General features: G+C 39.1%; 1 protein-coding gene and 1 non-coding gene across 5 annotated transcripts in view; one reads left to right on the top strand and one right to left on the bottom strand.

Annotated features, from left to right (window-relative positions):
- Positions 1–23,005, bottom strand: part of TEX11 (testis expressed 11) — a 362,363-nt gene that overhangs the window by 70,062 nt on the left and 269,296 nt on the right. For 3 of the 4 annotated variants that reach the window (XM_060292709.1, XM_060292708.1, XM_060292711.1), the window contains 7 exons: positions 20,845–20,969; positions 15,758–15,843; positions 12,799–12,855; positions 8,750–8,790; positions 7,303–7,389; positions 6,800–6,870; positions 4,095–4,211 (listed from right to left, as the gene is read on the bottom strand). In XM_060292709.1, the coding sequence (XP_060148692.1) occupies positions 4,095–4,211; positions 6,800–6,870; positions 7,303–7,389; positions 8,750–8,790; positions 12,799–12,855; positions 15,758–15,843; positions 20,845–20,969 (584 nt within the window). The remainder of the gene's footprint in view (positions 1–4,094; positions 4,212–6,799; positions 6,871–7,302; positions 7,390–8,749; positions 8,791–12,798; positions 12,856–15,757; positions 15,844–20,844; positions 20,970–23,005) is intronic. The other variant, XM_060292710.1, reaches the window with a different exon arrangement.
- On the top strand, positions 4,699–4,827 carry LOC115849375 (small nucleolar RNA SNORA11). Its single transcript, XR_004037993.1, has one exon. It is a non-coding gene; the product is annotated as a small nucleolar RNA SNORA11 (small nucleolar RNA).

The raw sequence follows: 23,005 nt of genomic DNA, 5'->3' as shown, positions 1-23,005 counted from the left end.
TTTGGAGGTGCATGCTAGAAAGTCTACTTTGCCATGAATGGACTGTTAAGGGAAATTCTCTTGAGGACCAAGAAAGAGAAGAGGAGAGCTGTAGAGAAAGCCTCAGTCTTCTTAGAGAATATCTAAGTGGTTGTGAACCGAATGTTGGTAGAAATATGGATAGTAAATGTCATTCTGATGAGGTCTCAGATGGAAATGAGGAACACTGGAAACTAGAGGAAAGGAGGAAAGGCCATCCTTGCTATAAAGTGGCAAAGAGCTTGGCTGAATTGTGTTTGTGTTCCCAGTGTTTTATAGAAGGTAGTACTTGTGAGTGATGAAATTGATATTTGGCTGAAGAAATTTCTAAGCAAAGTGTTGAAGAGTGGCTTGGTTTCTCTTGAATGCTTATAGTAAAATGTGAGAAGAGAGAAATGATTTAAAGGTGGAATTGTTAATCAAAAATTAATCAGAGGGGCTTCCCTGGTGGCGCAGTGGTTGAGAGTCCGCCTGCCGATGCAGGGGACACGGGTTCGAGCCCCGGTCCGTGAAGATCCCACATGCCGAGGAGCGGCTGGGCCCGTGAGCCACGGCCGCTGAGCCTGCATGTCCGGAGCCTGTGCTCCGCAACAGGAGAGGCCACAACTGTGAGAGGCCTGCGTACCGCAAAAAAAAAAAAAAAAATTAAGCAGAATTTTAAAATGTGGAAAATTCTCAGCCCATTAATATTGAAAGAAATAAGAAAGCATCAAAGGGAGAGAACACCAAGGGTGTGGCTGAATTGATAAGAGATTGCTGTGGATGAACCATCTCAACAGAAGCTAGAAGCTATTCATCAAGACAATGGGCAGATTGGTCAGCCATCTAAACAGAAGCCAGGACCTATTGTCCAAGGCAAAGGAAGAATAACCTCAACAGCAGATCAGAGATCTTTGGGGCTGGCCCTCCCATCAGGGGCCCAGAGTGCAAGGGCCTGCGGGGCGGAAGGATTTCAAAGGAGGGGCCCACTGCAGCCCAGAGCCATCTCATCTCCTGGGCTGTGCTCCTCAAGTTCCCACACCATGCTCCTCAGACACCCCAAGTGCAGTACAGGCTGCTGTGGTTGTCCCTCCAGAAGGCACAGGTTGCAAACCTCTGGAAGGCATCAGCTTGGTGTTTTCTCCCCGGTATTCAGAGTCCAAGAGCTGGGGGGCACTGCTGCCCTCTCCTAAATTTCAAAAGATGCCCCAGAGACCGTCAGGGCCCAGGCAAAGAACCTCTGTAGGGGAGAACCACTGCAGAAAGCCCTCACTAGGGCAATGCCCCACAGAGCCTCCTACCCCAGACCAGTAGAGCCACCTTGTGGAATTCCAGCCTGAACCCTAACTTGTGAGAGCTGCAGCATGTACTGTACCTGGCAGAGCCATGCAGGTGGGGTCTAGAGGCTTGGGGGCCCAACTGTAGCCCCAGTGGGTTCAAAATGTGGGGCACCAAGACAAGGAGGATTGTTTTTAAGCCTTGGGGTTTAATGTTGTTTTCCCCATTAGGTTTTGGGCTTACCTTTGTAAGCAGCTCTTTGTAGGAAACTGCCCTCAGCAGGAAACCCCTTTTCTTGTCAATTTAGCAAAGCTATATTGTAACTAACTTTTAAATCAGGCATCCCCATGCTCTACTCATCTTTGGCCCAAGCACACCTTTCAAATCTTTTGATCACACAATACCTTGCCTAACCTGTTGGTTCTTTCCTTAGATCAAAGAAGTAGAAATGAAGGATAAGTAGTTAACAGAAGACCAGATCTCTTCCCTAGCTTCCCCTTCAGTAACAAATTGTCCTGTTCTAGGATAAAGATGTGGTTCCTTGATGACTTACAATTACTATATATATTTTAAAGCATCCCTCACTTTCCCCAGCTCATACTCAGGAGACTAGATGCAATGTTGATAGGATTATGCAGTCTATATTGCTTCATAATATACTTATTTGGAAATACTTCCGTTGATGAGGATTTAGAGAACAAGGAACAGATGTAAATAATAGAATCCAACAAATCTTCATTAGAGAAAGAGCACCATGGTCTAACTCATAGGGGCCAGACTAACATGGGGCAAGGCAGAACTACATCTTCAATTATCTAAACAGATATCCATTCAAAAGCAAAGAAGATTATAGAAAGGTTACTAGGTTAGAGAGTTCTTAGGAAACATAAGTGTGTGCAAGAGAAAGAACACAGGAAAAAAAGAACAGTGTTAGAAACAAACAAAATGATTAAGGATCATACTTAAGAGTTTGTGAAATTTCCCTCACGTCAATTTGATCTCTATTCACTGAGATACAAATTTAACAGACTCAGGACTACCAATTTAAGAGGGAAAGCTTTTAAAAAGTTAAAACTGCTATGTGAAAACAAGATGTTATTGTTTTCTTAGTAAAGCAAAAGACCTTATTGTGAGAATACCATTGAAACAGAGCACGACCCTGTGGGGCCCTCCTGGGGAATAAAAACCTTTCCGTTCCCCCATTTCTTGTTTGTAGAATAAAGGTTTTCAGCCTCCTAGACCTTCCCCGAGTTCCAAAGGGCAGATTCAAACAGTTACTAATTAGAAGAGTGAGGGAATGCAGAAAGAATACAATACTGCAGGATGGTGGTCCTGGTTCCTCCTTGGGGGATGTGGATAACAGTTTGATATATATCTCTGAGTTCTTCTACAGGAACTAAGGCCCCCACCCAGGTGGAGGATGATAACTTTAGGCTGAGCACAAACATGTGGACCCCAGACTGGTTGGAACCAGAAGGCTGATGATTGAGATTCCTGGAACACCATCCTGTTACCTCACCACCAACCAATCAGAGGAGGGTTACACACTCTGCATCACCTTCCCCCCAAATTTTGCATATAAAAACTTCTTCCCTGAAATCCATTGGGGAGTTTGGGTCTTTTGAGCATGAGCCACCCGTTCTCCTTGCATGGCCCTTGTAATAAGCCTTTCTCTGCTCCAAACTCTGACATTTCAGTTTGTTTGGCCTCACTGTGTGTGGGGCATATGAACTTGAGTTCGACAACACCCTTACTTGTTAGAAGCAAAATGTTTGTTTTGGTTTTGCTCTGAGGCTCATAGATTCTTTTTTTCATCTTCTTTTACGATGGAAAGGTTTCTAAAAAGAAGCCCCTTTACTCCTCAGGACAACGACTTTATCTTCTTTATCCCCAGTACCTAGCAGAGTGCTTGGTACTCATATGTTTTTCAAGTTGAACTCAACAAGGGAAGAGAAAGAAAACAAAATATGTTGGCAGAGATCTGCTAAGAGTTTGTTCCAGATGTGAAGAATCATATAAAAGAACAGATTAACAGAAGGAAGAGAATAAGCACCAAGAAGGATTTTATACCAACTGGAAAGAAAAGAAGCTGGTAGGTATGGGAGATGGTGACGTTTTCTTTGTCTAGGGAAGAGAAAAAAGCAGAGAGACCTAGAACTTAAAACCATACAAAAATGCTAGTGGTCCAACTTGGTGACAACTTTCTTAGCTTGAAAGAAGGAAGGTAAAGAACTAAAGACAAACCAAAGAATACTCTGGTAGATGGGAGAGCAAGATGTTCATGTTGGTATCTCCTAAAAGGGGTAAGGTTTAAGCTGAGAGTGGAATTCAGGTAAAAGTAGGAATTCTGTCTTCTTCTTGTTAAAACTGAGTTAATGATAAAATATTTAAGAATGTGGGCCAAAGAAAGCAAATGCAATTGAGTGACGAAAAACAAGCCAACTAAATAATTTCAGATGGCTATCAAAGCTGTTGAAGTAAATGAGTGCCTCCTTAGAGGATGTGTGAAAGGAAACAGAAATAGAGAAGACACTCCTATGGACCACATGTGATCACAGGGAGATGATTAAGATAAAGACTATTTCAAAACAGATTCAGAAATAATGATTCATGGCAAGGGGCATTTTAAAAGAAGAGGCCAAGCGAAATGTGACCTTTCCTTAGGAAGGAAGTAGCCATTACAAATCTTTGAAATCAACATGTTGCTAGAATGGAGGAACGGATTCTTTAAAGAGAATCAAAAACAATTGCATCAGGGAAAGCAAACATACCAAACAGCACACTGAATGCTTGTGTTTTTCCTGAAGGTTGCACATTACCTGTTCGGAAATTGTTGAAGCTTTTCTCCCTTTCTCTAGATCAACTGCAGATGCCACAAGTAAACATGTTTTCTGTGCAATCAGAACTGCTTGATCAGAAGGACAAAACTGGGACAGCTGATAAGAAATAACCAGAACATCAATGAATAGTGAGAATTCTGCCAGGTGAACACAAACAATCAGAATGAAAATCAGCAAAATCCTGTCTGAATGACAAAATTCAGCTGGAAAAGCACATCTCACCTTAAAAATGATATAGACTGTAACACTGATCTATGGTTTTAATTTTCTATTACTTTCTATTGTTTTTTAGCACCTTTCTAGAGATTAAAAAGCTTCATTTCTTCACAATTTTCCTATCTTTCCCAATGACAAGTACTGTCATTTGGCCCTGTATTTCTATCTAGTGATTTACTTCTTGGTTTACGTTGTAATTTCTAAGTGATTTTCCCCCTGGCAAATAGATTTCCCCTTTGCACTGAATAGAGCTGAAATTAGTACCTATATTGTTCATGGTTGAAAGAGACAATGTCAAATCTTGACAGGCATTAGGCATAACCTCATCATTAAACCTTCTCCTCCAGCTTTAGAAAAAAAATCCCATGGGCTGTGCTCAGAGCAGGGGGCCTGAAGAAATGGCTCCTCAATTTACAACACACCCAACAGAAATCTGAGTTCACTGTGACAAGGGGCACAAACTTGTGCCCTTCCTATGAACAAATACCCAACACATGTCCCCCTGTAGCTCCACATGGCTTCTGGGTAGGACCAGTGGGACAGGTCTCAATATTGGAAGAAAAGCTACAGTATTTAGTGGGGAGGTTTGCCACCTAGAGCCAGTGAGGTCCACACATGAGTGGGCCATAAGTGGTCTTACAGACATAAAGACTTTGAATCTCTTTATTCAAGGGAAAAAAAATAGATTCCAACTATATGCCATTCTGGAAAGGCAAAACTATGCAGACAATAAAAAGATCAACGGTTGCCAGGAGTTTCGGGGGGAGAGGGGAGCTGAATACACAGAGTACAGAAGTTTTTATGGAGCAGTGAAATACTTTGTATGACATTGTAATGATGGATATATGTCATTATACTTTTGTCCAAACCCACAGAACATGCAACACTACTCACTTCAGTAAAGTGAACCCTAAGGTAAACTGTGGACTGTGGTTTTATGATGTGTCAATGCAGTTTGTCATTGGTTTAAAAAAGAAAAGGGGGCTTCCCTGGTGGTGCAGTGGTTGAGAGTCCGCCTGCCGATGCGGGGTACACGGGTTCGTGCCCCGGTCCGGGAGGATCCCACATGCCGTGGAGTGGCTGGGCCCGTGTGCCACGGCCGCTGAGCCTGCGCGTCCGGAGCCTGTGCTCCACAACGGGAGAGGCCACAGCAGTGAGAGGCCCGCATACCGCAAAAAAAAAAGAAAAGGTACGACTCTGTTGATAATGGCTACGCATGTGTCAGGACGGGGTATATGGGGGAATTTCTGTACCTTCCTGTCAATTTTGTGGTAAACCTAAAACTGCTTTAAAAAAAAAGTCTCAAAAAAAAAAGAGAATTAACACTCAGGGTAGACATTTTTGGCAAAACTTTTGTTTTGCTTATATATGCATGCATATTATATATGTGTGTGTGTTTGTTGGACTGTGATGTAAAAGGTATTTTTTAGATCAAAAGTTTGCAGGCCACTGTAGTTAAGTTATACTAGCAAATAAAAGCACAAATTAACCTCAAAAAAAACCAAACCTCCCAGCTTTGTAGTACAGTAAAATTCTAGGCTACTTGATTCTAACATGGAATCCGACTAGTGCTATCATGAATGTCAAAACTGAAGCTAATTTATTTCACCTAATTAAAATGGAAATTGTACCTAAACTTTCAAACATTATTTCTTGATCTCCCCAAATATTTAGTGATCATAATCATCGCCATCATTTAACTAATAGCATTTCAAGACACCCAATCTCTGTACATCTCAGGTGACTCATATATAAAATGAGGGAGTTGTGCTAGATTATCTCTATAGTTCGTTCCAGTTCTAAAATATTTAATCTACCTCAACATATCAGACTGCATACTCCAGAATGTGTATGAGGGATATTCTTTGCCACCTCTCCTTTCATCCTCTAATCAATACTTGATCCTCTTTCTGGCATTTAACCTCTACCTTGGAGGATAACACCTATTTTAAAAGGCTTATAACTGCAAAACAAGCTCACAAATCCTTACACACAAAACCTGCTCTCAGAAAAATTATAAAGCAGGTCCAAGCTTCTTAGCATCCTTTTAACCTCCTGTTGTCCCCAGATACCTATTCAATATTCCTATAGACTTATACCCATAACCCTTCCTAATGTTTTGGTAATTGACAACTTCTTAGAGTATTCCCTCCTAAAGATAGCTATATTTTGATATAGGTTCTGAGAGACTGAAATTCCTTCAAAGATAAAGGAATAAGTCTCTTATGGTAGAACTTTAGGCTCCATGATGGTTGTTTGTGATACTTCAGTATGGGGAGACCTGCCTCATGTTCTCATATTATACCCTTTAGGGATCAAATTCCCCTTAGGTCATTCCTGCTTAAACATATATTAAAAATTCCTAGATTAAAAGCCAATCTCACTCTATACTTAGTCATTGACTATACTCATAGTGGTCATATCCTTGTTGTGATCCATATGTGAGATACTTGTTGGAAGAGACTTACCTTATAAGAAATTATGAAAAATTCTCTCATTGTCACTGGGTCTTTGTTACATTGCACAGCCAAGTTCCAAGCTGAAAGTTAACATGAAATAACATAATTATGAAAATTTACTGTTTAACCTGTACCATTATAATCTCCACTACCTACATCTTTAATATTAACACACTAATGAGGGGTTTCTCAGGGGTTAAAAAAAGCTAACTTTAGGTTTTTAGAGAAATTTTTTCCAGGTAAATTTAGAGACTTCCATCACTTCCAATCTTTAATTCTAGGACAATGGCCAATGGAGATAGTGTTGGATTTTTTAAAATTGGGGACATATGATAAATTCTTACTTGGCACAAATCCATCTAAAAAATGAGGATCACAGTGAGGAGTTCACCGACTGAGATTAAGCAAGTTATCCTTGTACCCATAGCTACAAATGGAAGATCCAGAATTTGAATCCACATCTGATTCTACCACCCCACAATGTTTCCCATAGCCACAGAATTTCCTTTTACCTGTTTTTCGAAACCAATGAGCTTCATTAGTCCTTGAGCCTGAAGTCGAGACTTCTCCATCAAAATACTGAGCAAGTTTCGGGAGTGCTGCAGTCAAACAGGAAAATCTGATATTGAGGTCTTTTACTTTATACTCTAGCAAAGTTGTTAATCCTGCTTTAAAAACTGTCAAACATGAGCTTGAATATAGAAAGTTCTTTTTTTATGCGTGTGCATGGGTGCATACCAAAAGTAATTTAAATGACAAAAAGCATTACCAAGCTCCAAGGAACTGTTAACTCAAACTCTGGGGAACAAACACATCTTTGGAGAGATTTATAATTTTAATTAGAGCAATCATTCACCACCTGAGGTAGAAAGATATGATTTACGTGTAAGGAAACAAAGAAGAGGAATAATCATTTAAAACACTGAAAAGGAGATTGAGGATTGGAAGAATATTGATAGGTTGGCATAATATTTACTGAGCTCCTACAGCAAGCACAGTATGGAACTAGAATGTGCCGTCATCATCAGAAAGCATTTATTACATACTCATGTGCCCTTCTGAGAGATAAGAATGCCAACAGAAAACTTTTTATCCTTTGAAAAGCTGTAGTTTCTAAACCACTTTGCTACATTTGCACCCTGTTGACAGGTATTTGAGGTATAAAATTGAACTACTGCAATAAATGGAACTGAATTTCTAAGATATGGAGTTTTTGGTGTGTTTTAGACATAAGGAAATAGGTACATGGGCAGTAGAAACTGGAAGACCTATTAGGCAAAAGGGACACCAAGAAAGCAAGCATAGAGTTGGAAAAAGGAATGCAATGTAGCTAGGACGTTAGCTGAATGAAGCGGACAGGGAGCAATTAGTAGATAGAGGAGATGACACAGACTTGGATAGACAGATGGACAGCTTCAAAACAACAGAGTAAACAATCTGAATTTGATTCAGAGAACATGAAAATTAGCAGGGCTCAGAATATTTTTATTTGTCTTGACCCTTTTTCACCTGTTCAATTTCTAGGTTAGGACCAAGTGGCAATAGACATGGAAGGGAGGGAGGGAGGGAGGAGGGCGGGAGGAGGGAGGGAGGGAGAGAGAGAGAGAGGGAGGGAGGGAGGGAGAGGGAGGGAGGGAGGGAGAGAGAGAGAGGGAGGGAGGGAGGGAGGGAGGGAAGAAGGAAGGAAGGAAGGAAGGAAGGAAGGAAGGAAGGGAAATGTCTTTCAAAAAACTGGAATAAAAACAGAGGTGAAATCACATTTGGAGATGAATGCTAATGATGACAAACTTTTCTCTGCTTGTGAATAAATAAACAGATATACTGCTGTGACGTATGTTAGTAAAAGCATGAAGCTTAACTCAAACACGAAGCCTGAGTCAGTGTGCTCAATGTACTTGGAGAATTTAATAGAGGATAGAGGCAAAATGAAGGAGTGAAAATAACCAAGGAGATATTTACCTGTATTCAAGCAAGTCAAAAGTCTATCCATTTGTTTCTTTCTAAAAAATAAAGAAAAGAGTATTTTCATACTGTTCCAAAGCTTTACTACAGAAAAGTATCAAAAAGAGACTCTATATTTGCCTGAGAGCAGCTCAAGGAAAATGTTAAATTGTGAAGTTTGTTGTTCAAGGCTCCAACCTATCATTTCAACACTCTTTTTCCTCATTATAGGACACTGTTCCTCATCTCCAATGTCCTCATATTTTTTTCTCTCTTCCCCTTCTACACCTACTCTCAAGCAAAGGATTTCAATGACTGATAAGGTTTTATATTACAGGGTCATAGAATTTGAGAGCAGGTAGTGATCTCTGTGATTTTCAAGCTTTGGTTTTTTTTGAAGAGGGGGAACTGGAACCTGTGTTTCAAATAAAATTTTATAAAAGTCTAATATACAAGAAGAGACAAAAGTGTACCTGCTCTGGTTGAACCAGTGGTAGGTGGAGGCCTAGAGTCTCAGCTTCCTGGAAGTCCCTGAGGCAGTGCCACAGAATTTCCAGGTTTCTAAGGAATATAGTTTAAAAACCACTTATCCATACCCTTCATTTTACAGATGAGGAAACAGATCTGGAAATGCGGGATGTTCTGTCTAAGGTCATGCAATGACAATGCCAAGACTACTACTACCTAGGTCTCTTGACCCTTAGTTAAGCTTCTTTAGGGGCAACATAAATTTTAACAGAGAAAAACATCCCATTATGCTTAAACAAAGGATTGAATATGGAAGTATCAGCAAACTCAACTAAGGAAGTTTATGGTAAGTAGGGTAGAACACACTATAAGACTGGCCTTATCAGGAGAATGTCTAGTATTATACAATACAGACTGTGCTTCAGGAAAAGTAGCAGCTTTCTTAGGGATAAACATTAAACATCTGCTTTATATAAAGTAACTTCTAACAGTAAATTTTATTAATCTGAATTTCAGCTGAGCTAAAGTTGACTTCACTATTTAACTTTTTTTTTTTTTTTGCGGTACGCGGGCCTCTCACTGTTGTGGCCTCTCCCATTGCGGAGCACAGGCTCCGGACCTGCAGGCTCAGCGGCCATGGCTCCCGGGCCCAGCCACTCCGCGGCATGTGGGATCCTCCCGGACCGGGGCACGAACCCGTTTCCCCTGCATCGGCAGGCGGACTCTCAACCACTGCGCCACCAGGGAAGCCCGACTTCACTATTTAATTCAGTGACTATATAAAATAATCTAGGGAGGGTCCATTAATGCAAATAAATAGTACAAGTAAGAATGAGCACATGGAAAGGGATGTATAGTCTATTTAAGAGACAAACTGCTTTCAAAAATTGTAGCACACGAATTGTTAATACTTAGGTAGATACTGTAATTGAAAAACATAAGATTTTTAGAAGAGGACAGAACTTTTCCAGTTCACCTTCTTTTATTTAATAGGTGAAGAAAATAAAGCTTAGAGAAGTTAAATAAGTTGTTACTGTCTAAGGTAAACCAGAAGTTAGTGAAACAGCTAAAACTAGAACTCAATTCTCTGACTCTTCCCATTGAATTAGGCTTTTTTTTTCTTTTATACGTTAGTCTAATCTATTTGTTAAATCAGGTCCTGACCTCTACTTGAAAACACTGCTAGTAGATGTTCTTTATTACTATATTTACTTGAGAACAATAAAGGTATATTTACAAAATATTCTGTAATTAAAGTTTGTCATTAATTTGAACAAGATCCCTTTCCTTCTCCCCATCTTTAAATTAGTTTTAATGAGTGGGATCTGACTGTGCATCACAATTACATGGAATATGAAGCACCTTTTAAATCCAATATAAGATCTTCCTGTGAAGGACTGGTATTCAGCCATTTAAATAAATTGAGTGGCTATTATGTGCTAGATACTGTCCTAGGTTCCAGAGATACAAAGATAAATACAAATAGTACACTAGCCTTTGAGAAGCTCTCACAATCTATTAGCTATCAAAATTTAGTCTCTGAGTTTATTTCATTTTTTAACTTTTTATCGTTGAAAATTTCAAAGATGTTTATATTTAACAGATGAATGAATCTCCATGTATCCATGGCCCAGCTTCAATAATTATTAACTCATCATCAATCTTATTTTAATGATACCTCCACCTACCCCCCTTCTCCCATATTATTATTAAACATCTTTATTGGAGTATAATTGCTTTACAATGGTGTGTTAGTTTCTGCTTTATAACAAAGTGAATGAGTTATACATATACATATGTCCCCATATCTCTTCCCTCTTGCGTCTCCCTCCCTCCCACCCTCCCTATCTCACCCCTCTAGGTGGTCACAAAGCACCGAGCTGATCTCCCTGTGCTATGCAGCTGCTTCCCACTAGCTAGCTATTTTACTTTTGGTAGTGTATGTATTTCCATGCCACTCTCTCTCTTTGTCCCAGCTTACCCTTCCCCCCCCCCGTATCCTCAAGTCCATTCTCTAGTAGGTCTGTGTCTTTATTCCCGTCTTGCCCCTAAGTTCTTCAGAACTTTTTTAAAAAAATATTCCATATATGTGTGTTAGCATACAGTATTTGTTTTTCTCTTTCTGACTTACTTCACTCTGTATGACAGGCTCTAGGTCCATCCACCTCACTACAAATAGCTCAATTTCGTTTCTTTTTATGGCTGAGTAATATTCCATTGTATCTATGTGCCATATCTTCTTTATGCATTATCTGTTGATAGACACTTAGGTTGCTTCCATGTCCTGGCTATTGTAAATAGAGCTGCAGTGAACAGTTTGGTGCATGACTTTTTTGAATTATGGTTTTCTCAGGGTATATGCCCAGTAGTGGGATTACTGGGTTGTATGGTAGTTCTATTTTTAGTTTTTTAAGGAACACCCATACTGTTCTCCATAGTGGCTGTATCAATTTATATTCCCACCAACAGTGCAAGAGAGTTCCCTTTTCTCCAAACCCTCTCCAGCATTTACTGTTTGTAGAAGCAAATTCCAGACATCACATCATTTCATCCATAAATATTTTAGGATGTGCCTATAAGATATAAGGATCCTTTTAAAAACATAGCTATACTACCATTATATGCCTAAAAGTTAATAATTTCTTAATATCAAATATTTGGTCATTACTCAAATTTTCAATTATCTCAATATGTTTTTTTTTTTTTTAGTTAGCTTGAGTGCCCTTCAAATGGATTCATAGAGCCTGTAAACAAGGGGCAAAACTTACCATATATGTCTGGGTAAAATTTGCATTATGAAAAAAGTTATGTCATCAATCTAATATTATCTCAGTCATAGATAGTTCCCAAAGAATTTAGCTAAAAAAAAATATTGCCTCCAGGTACAAATATACAAAGCAAAAATGAAGTAGTGATACATTATTACAGAGTTTTTGTCCAAGTAGAGAAAATAGAGATAGGTGGTATTTCTCTGAAAGTTATCCCTAGTCAAGACCTTGAATAGAGTTTTCTTTTAAATCATTAGGAGGAAGTGAATTTTGTGAATGAAATATGGGTGACCCAATTCTTCCATGTATTGTTAAGTTCTTTATATCTTATGCCATAGAAACTGTGAGCAGAAAGATATTTGAATACTCCCAGCTGAGCTGATACAGAATCAGAATCAACAAGCCAACCAGGTTATTTATGTTTCTATGGGAAAGTAAGAGCTAAGAGCTATGTCTATATTTAAGTCTCCTGTTAAGAAAGGGGGAAACAGACACAATATCATAATGAAATCATAGCGAACATTACTGAGGGCATGGTAAATGCCTGGCACTATTCTAAGTGTTTTACACGTATTTATTCATCAGGTCATCACAGCAACCTCATAAGGTAGGTACTATTATTATACCCATTTTACAGATCAGGAAACAGAAGCCCAGGTTACATATTCTAATAAGTGGCAGAGCCAAAATATGAACCCAGGAAGACTGGCCCCAGAGCCTATATTGACCTTACCCAGTATACTATATATCTCTCAATACAAGGTTTCTAGTGAAAATTGTTATATTTTTTTCTAACGGTGAATACATCATTTCTGTTGAATTATAACTTACTTGTTTTCAGATTCTGGCATGTGAGAAACTTTTGGAAGAACAAGACGAAGCAAACACCTGTATGATAAAGTAATATAAAAAGTGATGCTTAGGAAGAAATATGTGAAAGAATATATACCAAGTTATTAATCTTGATTAGCCCAGGAGGCAGAAGTGAGAAAAGAGAGGTAAAAAAGGAGATTATTTTATTTATAGGTCTTTGTATGTCTTAATGGTTGCAATGAAAACATACCAACTTTGTAATTTTGGAAGAGTAATTTAATAAAATAATTTTAAAACGAAAATGTTGCTTGACAAATTCTTAAATAGTTCCACAGTTTATATAATTGCCCCAAATCACCTGCCAGAACATCAGATATAGTGTACAAGTCTTTTATATTTTTCTTTCTATAAAGGAACCTGGAACTGGCCTTTGGGTTCCACATAAACTAGGATGAATATTTTTTGAAGGGATCTGACGGCATGATGACGAACTGACAAAATAAGGTAGTTTGTAAAGTTTCAAATCCTAAAAATCTTTAAAAAGAAAAAACACCATCAATCATCCAGAATAATTTTAGATATTTATCTGACTAAACGTATGTATCTCAAGACTCCTTCTGATACTTTTGTATCTCTGACTCCATTTCCCTTCAGAAGTATGGCCTCAAGTATAGTTAACCAATGGGAGAATCACTATAGGACCCTTCTGGTTTATTTTTCCCACTGGCATATTCTCAGTTACATCATTAGGAGTTACCATGTCCTAACCTCACCTTCCTCTGTCTCATTATTGTATGTAAAAGTTCCCTTTTGATAAACCATTTTCCTTCATACAAACAGAGAAAGGGGAAGATCAGTTTCAACTGATATCTTTTTTTACCTTAAGCATCCCTACCAAATTTCCAATAGCATTTTTCACATAAATAGAAAAAAAAAAATCCTAAAATTTAAATGAAACCACAAAAGACCCTGAACAACAAAAGCAAGCTTGAAAAAGAACAAAGCTAGAGCCATCACATTTCTTGTTTTCAAACTATACTACAAAGCTATAGTAATCAAAACAGCATGGAATTGGCATAAAAATAGTCACATAGACCGATAGAACAGAGAGCCCAGAAATAAACCCATATATATACTGTCAACTAATATACGACAAGGGAGACAAGAATATTTAATGGAGGAAAGATAACCTTTTCAATAAGTGGTACTGGGAAAACTGGATATCCACATACAACAGAATGCAATTGGACCCCTATCTTTCACTACTCAGAAAAACTAACTCAAAACGGATTAAAGACTTAAATATAAGACTTGAAACCATAAACGTCCTAGAAGAAAACACAGGGAAAAAGCTCCTTGACAATGATTTTTTGGATATGACACCCAAAGCACAAGCAACAAAAGCAAAAATGAATAAGTGGGGCTACATCAAAGTAAAAAAGCTTCTGCACAGCAAAGGAAACTATCAAAAAAAATGAAAAGGCAACCTATGGAATGGGAGAAAATGTTTGCAAACAATATATCTGATAAGGGGTTAATATACAAAATATATAAGGAACTCCTACAACTCCACAGCAAAAAACAAATAATCTTATTAAAAAATGGGCAAAAAAAAAAAAAAAAGGACAGATGGGCTTCCCTGGTGGCGCAGTGGTTGAGAGTCCGCCTGCCGATGCAGGGGACACGGGTCTGTGCCCCGGTCCGGGAAGATCCCACATGCCACAGAGTGGCTGGGCCCGTGCGCCATGGCCGCTGAGCCTGCGCGTCCGGAGCCTGTGCTCCGCAACAGGAGAGGCCACAACAGTGAGAGGCCCGCGTACCGCCAAAAAAAAAAAAAAAAAAAAAGGGCAGAGCCCCTGAATAGGTATTTTACCAAAGAAGACATCCAAATGGCCAACAGGTACATGAAAAGATGCTGAACATTACTAATCATCAGAGAAATGCAAATCAAAACCACAATGAAATATCACCCCACACCTGTTAGGATGGCTATTATCAAAAAGACGAGACATAACAAGTGCTGTAGAGAAAAGGGAGCCCTAGTGCATTGTTGATGGGAATGCAAACTGGTACAGCCACTGTGGAAAACAGCATGGAGGTTCCTTAAAAAGTAAAAATAAAACTACTATACAATCCAGCAATCCCACTTCTGGGTATATATCCAAAGGAAAGGAAATCACTATCTTGAAGAGATAGCTGCACCCCCATGTTCACGGTAGCATTATCCACAATAGCCAAGACATGGAAACAACCTAAGTGTCCATCAGTGGAGGAATAAAGAAAATGTGGTATATGTACACACACACAAACAGGAATATTATTCAACCAAATAAAAGAAGAAAATCCTGCCTTTTGTGACAACACAGATGGACCTTGAAGGCATTGTACTAAGTGAAATAAGTCAGACAGAGAAAGACAAAAACTGTATTGTCCACTTATATGTGGGATCTCTAGAAAAAAAAAACAAAAGAAAAAAAAGAAAGAAAGAAAATCCAAACACATAGAAATATAGTAGAATGATGTTTGCCAGGGCCTGTGGGTGGAGAAAATGGGGAGATGTTGGTCAAAGGGTATAAACTTCCAGTTATAAGATGAATACATTCCAAAGATCTAACGTACAGCATGGTGACTGTAGTTAACCATACTGTATTATACATTTGAAAGTTGCTAAGAGAGTCAATCTTAAATGTTCTCACCACACACAGTGTGTAATTTTGTGAGGTGATGGATGTATTAACTAATCTTACTGTGCTATTTCATAATACAAATGTGTATTAAATCACCAGGTTACATATCTTAACTTATACAATGCCACCATTTGTCAGTTACATCTCAATAAAGCTAGGAAAAAAACCACTTGGTATTGTAGGCATTGACTCAGCTTGATCCCATCAGTACTATTTTGGCAAAGTTTATAGACCAAGAGTAACATGTACAGAGGAGATCCTTTCACATCCACAGGATGTGGATTACTTACTTTAAAGCTATAATGACTTGTTGTCCGTCTTCTGAATATTGAGCTAAATATTCCAAAGCTTTTTCTGCCACGATTTGTTGTTCATTCTATAAAGAACAAATATAATATGTTAAATTACATCTCAAAGTGATACTTATAAAATGTTATCTATATTCCTGTCCATTAAGGGGAAGACAAAATCTGAACCTGTTTGTTTTGTATTCTAAAAAGAGCTACTGCAAGATGGTAGAATGAAGATATAACTCATTGACAAAAACAGAACAGGTTCATATTGGCCCCAGAAAGCCACTCCTCCCTATCCATAAACACTTACAGCCTTGCCAACACTGCCTTGAATTCACTAGGACTAATCTTACTGTGCTCTTTATTCCTGTTTGTCAGCAGTAGCCAAAAGAACCCTGGACTCTGAGGTCACCCTCATTTCCAGCACCCTCTGTAAATCCCTTTTGTCCTCTTTTCTCATTTCTCCCCAACTCCTCCAACCCTTCCACTATGCTTTCTGAAATTCAGTCCATTATCAGCAAAGTCTCCTCTATGAGCAACTTCTTCCCAGAAAGTTCCCTCTACATTCTTTCTCTAATGGAAATCTAGGTTTCTCCAAGGACACTGCTTCCAATAAAGCCCTCTCAAGTAGTGGCTGTTTTTCTTTCATCTCCCTAGACCTGGAGATGGAGTAGGCATCATTTTTGCTCTTCATTGCTGTTTTAGAATTATTCTCCCTCTTGCTCCCTAAAACCCCCAGCTTTGAATTTCCTGTCACCAGACTATATCACCCATTATCCCTCACTGTTATGGTGAACTGCTCTCAGACCATTTCTTCTCATTTCTTAATGATTTATCTACTCCTCACAGTTATTTTTTCCAAAATATACTCCTGTCAATTTTTGGCATTTTCATTATACAGATAGATGATCCTTTTAATATCCTAGTCTCTTATTTCCTTGAATTCCACTCTGCCAATTATCTTAGCCATTCACTAGCACAGTCATTCACTGGGCACTGTCATCACTAAAAGCCAGGTCATGCAAGTGAGGCTCCTAGGGTACACAATTTATGCACACACTTATTCTCAGGTTGTGCATGGACCAATTCTAGGTGCCTCACTCCCTCACTCTTGTCTTGTACCCTGCTCTATTTCATGTATTCTACCATCTCCTACCTTTCTAATTCACTCCCTCTACCACTCCAGCAATCCTTCAACTGCATTAAGATCTCCAATACATTGATACTACTAATATTTCACCATCCCTCATCCCCTTGAAGTCCTCCTCTGTATCCAGTTTAAATTCCATGGGGATTAATTATAATCACTCCCTTGTTCCTTGATTTTCCTGCCCCTCTTTTGCTTCATTGTATTCACCTGGGAAAACCATAAGCCTGGTTAAATTCAACTTTCTAGTGACTTTTGTGCCTGCATCCATGCAGCTGAAAGTAGCTGGGTAAAGACCTGTACAACTATTTGTTTTATTTTTAAAACTTCATCAAATGGACCTTACTGCCACAACGCAAGCATACCACACTACCCTTGCCATTCACTTTCTTGATTTTCTGGATGATTAGTTGATATCTTATCCTCTTTTCTCAACACCTAACACCTCCTCTCCTATTCTCACTCTCAGGTGATGACCTTGTTTCCTACTTCACTGAGAAAACTGAAGCAGAAAGAGAACTTCCACAGATTCCCACTACCACTTCTATTCACACACCAGGAACCACACCACATACTCTGCCTTCTCAACTGCTATCATAAATGAACTATCCATGTTTCTTCCTAGAGCCAAACCCTAAACTTATACACTTGCATCCATCACCTCTTGCCTATTTAATGACATTACTCTAACAATTTTCATTTTTCTCTCTCACATTGTCAATTTTTGTTCTCTTAACTGGGTCATTCCTATTAGCAAATAAACATTCTCACTCATCCCATTTAAGCAAACAAACAAACCTCTTGATCCTACTTCTCTCACCAACTACTGCCCAACTTAAAAAAAAATTTTGTTTTCTTGCCCAACTTCTTTTCTTCCCTTTGTAGTAAACTCTTCTAAAGAATTGTCTATACTTACTGTATCCAATTCCTTTCCTTCAATTCTCTCTTGAGCCTACTATAATCAGGTGTTTGTCCTACCTCTACCAAAACTGCTCTTGTCAAACTCACCGATGACCTCCATATTATAAATTCCAATGGTCAGTTCTCAGTCCTCACTGTATTTGACCTAGCAGCAACATTCAACATAGTTGATCACTCTTTCCTCCTTGAAACACATTTGGCTTCCAAGACACCACATCATCCTTGTTTTCCCCTACCTCATGGATTACTCCCTTTCATTGTCCTTTACTGGTTCCTCTTCTTTTCTCCAAACCATTAATGTTTGAGGGTTTCAGGCTCAGTCTCTGGTCCTCATCTCTACTGCATATATACTCACTCCCTTGGTGATGACATCCCAGTCTCATAGCTTTATATACCATCTATATATTAATGACTCTTATTAAACTTTTCTCTTCAGCCCAGACCTCTTTCACAACTCCGGAGTCATATATACAACTGACTATTCAGATCTCTACTTGGATAGTCTAATAGACATCTCAAATGCATCATGTCCAAACTGAACTCCTGATTTTCACCCCAACCGTACTCTATTTGCAGCCTTTCCTAGTTCAACTGATGGCAACTCCACTTGATGACCCAGTCTCTTTCTCTTATACCCATCATCCAATCTGTCAGCAAATTCTGTTATCATTTACCTCCACTGTTATCTCCCGTATCTGAGTCACCTTAATCTTCCCTGGATTACTTTGAAAACTTCCTAACAGGTCTCCTTGCTTGGTTTTTTTATGGTCTATTTTCAATAAAACAGCCAAGATGAAAGTCAAATCATGTCACTGCTCTGTTAAAAACCTTCCAATGGTTCCCCATGTCATTCAGAGTAAAAGTCAAAGTCCTTTCACTGGCCTATAAGGATCTACATAATCCAAACTATCACCTCTCTGACTTCATCTCTCACTAATCCCACCCTTTATTCATTCTAGCCATACTTGCTTCCTTGATACATACCTTAGGGCCTTTGTATTGGCTGTTACCTCTGCCTGTATTACTCTTCCTCTTCACTCCCCCCATATATCTACAGGGCTAACTCCCTCAACAATTTCAAGTCTTTGTACAAATGTCATCTCCTCGATGAGACCTATCTTCACCACCCTATTTAAAAAAAATAACTCACACCAATCCCAGAGGATTGTTATCCTGCTCTATTTTTCTATATTATCATCTTCTAACATATTATATAATTTCTTATTTATTATGCCTATTATTATCTTCTCTCCTCCTGCTTGAATGTTAGCTCCAAGAAGGCGTATCACTGTTTTGTTTACTAATTTATCCCAAGAGACTATAACAGTGCCTGGCACTTAGTAGGTGCTCAATAAATATTTGCTGAATGAATGATAGTTTCACTAGCACTTGAAATGCCTTTTGCAAAGCAATTGTAGTAAGTAAAAACTGGATTCCACCCTTGTTCTTTTGTAGAGATATATTCAGTTTCCTGGGTTTGGCTCATCCATCCTTCCTTCCATCTTCTAATTCAAACTACTTGAGGCTTTTTTTTTTCCTGATTCTTTCTCCTCTATTAAAATTATTTTCCTTTTCAGAAATATAGTTCTATAATTCTTCCACTGGCTTTCTTCTGCTTTCTATCAAATGTAACTTTATAAACCTTCCTTTAAAAAGATATTTGCCTTTGGGTTCCCCATTAGAGATTTTTCTCTCATTTCCTGCACAAGCACATCATGTATCTACATCTGCCAAATACTTTTCCTCTTCCAAGAGTTCTATTATCCTATTCATTAACATCAAAACATATCATTCAAAACTGTATTCAGCTACTACTTTGGGCAAGGTATTGGGCAAGGGACTAGAAATATGGCCCTCAAGGACTTTATAAGTCAAGTTAGACAGACAATCCATGCATTAGCAATATAAGGCAGTATATATGATACAGACCAAATAACTAGCATACACGTTAAAAATTACTGAAACTTAGAGTAGAAAGAGAGCAATTGAGGACTGGAATTGATTTGGGAAGTCTCTACAGCGGAAGGAAATCTTAAGTTGGACTTTGAAAAGGTGGCATTTAAATAAGAACATTTCTTAAAAGATGGGATGGTATGAACCAGACACAGAAAAAGGAATGTGACTGGCCTGTTTGACAGACACTGTATTTGCTTGGAGTTATAGAGGGCCTGTGCCTCCACCATTCTAGATCCTGTGCCTAACGTAATGGTGGCTTACATCACTATAATGATGATACAGGGGAGTAATATGAGATAAAGTAGAAGAGACAGCTGTGGCCAGATTGTATATCGTTAATAAGAACAGAAACACTATATGCGTAGATCAAGCTTCTTTAATTACAAATCACATTTTCAGCCATCCTCTTAGTCAATTTTCACAATAACACTGGAGTTAGGTATTATCTTCATTTTACAAATGATGAAATTAAGATTCAAAGAAGGGAAGAACTTAATTGGCAGAGCCAGAATTCAAACCTAGTCTATCACCTAGTCCAAGAGCTCCACAGTTGCTACAATGCTTCTCCTAATCCTGTATATTACTAAGACCAGAATTTTGCAAGTAAACAAAGGAGGTGCAAGTATTTAATACTTCTAAACTAAAGTCGCTTTCTGGTTACAAACTAAAAAGGTCCATTAAGATTTAAACTGTGTTTTTTTTTTTTTTTTTGCAAACTGATGATAAAGATAAGTTTCCAAATAGATGACTATTTTTTTGCATGGTATAGCACTTCAAATCTCAAGTTTCTAATAAAAGTTAATGTTTTGCTATGCTTAGTTTTTCTGTTGTTTTAAGCTCAAAACTATTACCTCACTTTGTTTTATTTACTTTTCTCTATATCATAAAGCAATGAAGAGAAATAAAGCAATTCTGCAACAAAGCTTGGTGTGAAAACAATGAGGCAAAATAGAGGGTAAAGAAAGGCCTCTCCTGTGCCTAACTGATGATGATTCCATTCTAATTGTCTCTGAAAATGGAAAAGAGGTAAAAATCTCATAGATGGGTACATAAGAATTACCTGAAGAGCACACTGGGCAGCTAAACTGAAGAACATGGAAACTAAACTTCTATTTGTAACTACATCATTCTCTTCTTGTTCTTCAGCTCTTAATAAATTCTCTGAAGGAGCAATTGCCTGCAAAGCTGAAAAACAAGGAAACAATTAAAAAATGAGATACTCTTATCAAAGATAATAGCTATCTCTGGTTAATTATATCCCAATGACTTTGGAATTTAAGAGCATTAATATCTTTAAAATATAAATTTTCATAAAGTCATCTAAATTTCTAAACTGTCAAGGAGGACTTGAATGTCACAAAAATGCCCAACTAGGCAATTCACCTCTATGAATTTATTCCATGGATACATCCGAAAAGTGAATAAAAACATACAAATATGTTCACACAGCAATTTTTTGTAAGAGTGAAATATGGAATGAACCTAAATTTCATCAATAATGTATGGGTTAAATACAATTTGGCACATCCACATAGTGGATTCTAATACAGAATAAAGTAAAAAAAAAGAATGGTGGTATTATATTTCCTTATATGTCTTGAAGTTAGACCATGATAAGTTAGATATATATGTACTATAGGCCTTAAGTAACAACTAAAATAACAAAACAAAGTTATACCTAATAAGCCAAAGAATGAGATAAACATAATTATAAAATATTAATTAATCTAAAAGAAGGGCAGAAAAAAGAAAAATGGCAACAAAGACCAGATAGGACAACTAGAAGACAAATAACAAGATGCTAAATTTAAACTTAGCCATATCAGTAATCACGTTAAAATATAAATGGTCTAGGGCTTCCCTGGTGGCGCAGTGGTTGAGAGTCCGTCTGTCGATGCAGGGGACACGGGTTCGTGCCCTGGTCCGGGAAGATCCCACATGCCACGGAGCGGCTAGGCCCGTGAGCCATGGCCACTGAGCCTGCGAGTCCAGAGCCTGTGCTCCGCAACGGGAGAGGCCACAACAGTGAGAGGCCCATGTACCGCAAAAAAAAAAAAAAAAAAAATATATATATATATATATATATATATATAAAAATGGTCTAGATGATCCAATTAAAAGACAGAGATAGAGAGACCTTTAAGATGGTGGAGGGGTAAGACGTGGAGATCACCTTCCCCCCCACAAATACATCAGAAATACATCTACTTGTGAAACAACTCCTAGAGAACACCTACTGAACGCTGGAAGAAGACCTCAGACTTCCCAAAAGGCAAGAAAATACCCATGTACCTGGGTAGGGCAAAAGGAAAAAGAAAAAACAGAGACAAAAGAATAGGGACAGGACCTGCACCTCTGGGAGGGAGCTGTGAAGGAGGAAAAGTTTCTATACACTAGGAAGGCCCTTCACTGGCAGAGACTGGGGGCGGGGGGGTTGGAGGGGAAGCTTCAGAGCCATGGAGGAGAGTGCAGAAATAGGGGTGCAGAGGGCAAAGTGGAGAGATTCCCGCACAGAGGATCAGTGCCGACCAGCACTCACCAGCCTGAGAGGCTTGTCTGCTCACCCGCTGGGGTGGGCAGGCGCTGGGAGCTGAAGCTCCGGAGTCGGAGGTCAGGTCCCAGGGAGAGGACTGGGGTTGGCTGGCTGAACACAGCCTGAAGGGGGCTAGTGCACCAAAGCTAGACGGGAGGGAGTCTGGGAGAAAGTCTGGAACTGCCTAAGAGGAAAGAGACCATTGTTTCAGGGTGTGCAAGGAGAGGCAATTCAGACCACTGCCTAAACAAGCTCCAGAGACAGATGAGAGCCGCGTTTATCAGCACAGACACCAGAGACGGGCATGAAACGTTAAGGCTGCTGCTGCAGGACCAAGAAGCCTGTGTGCAAGCACAGGTCACTATCCACACAGCCCCTCCCGAAAGTCTGTGCAGCCCACCACGGCCAGGGTCCCATGATCCAAGGACAACTTCCCCAGGAGAACATACGGCATGCCTCAGGCTGTTGCAACTTCACGCTGGCCTCTGCCGCCACAGGCTCGCCACACATTCCGTACCCCTCCCTCCCCCTGGCCTGCGTGAGCCAGAGCCCCTTAATCAGCTGCTACTTTTTTTCCATCTGAGCGGAAAAACAGATGCCCTCAGGAGACCTACACACAGAGGCGGAGCCAAATCCAAAGCTGAATCCCAGGAGCTGTGCGAACAAAGAAGAGAAAGGGAAGGTTCTC

The sequence above is a fragment of the Globicephala melas genome, chromosome X (assembly GCF_963455315.2).
Source record: "Globicephala melas chromosome X, mGloMel1.2, whole genome shotgun sequence".
NCBI classification, from domain to species: Eukaryota; Metazoa; Chordata; class Mammalia; order Artiodactyla; family Delphinidae; genus Globicephala; species Globicephala melas.
This window is presented reverse-complemented; position numbering and strand designations above follow the sequence as displayed.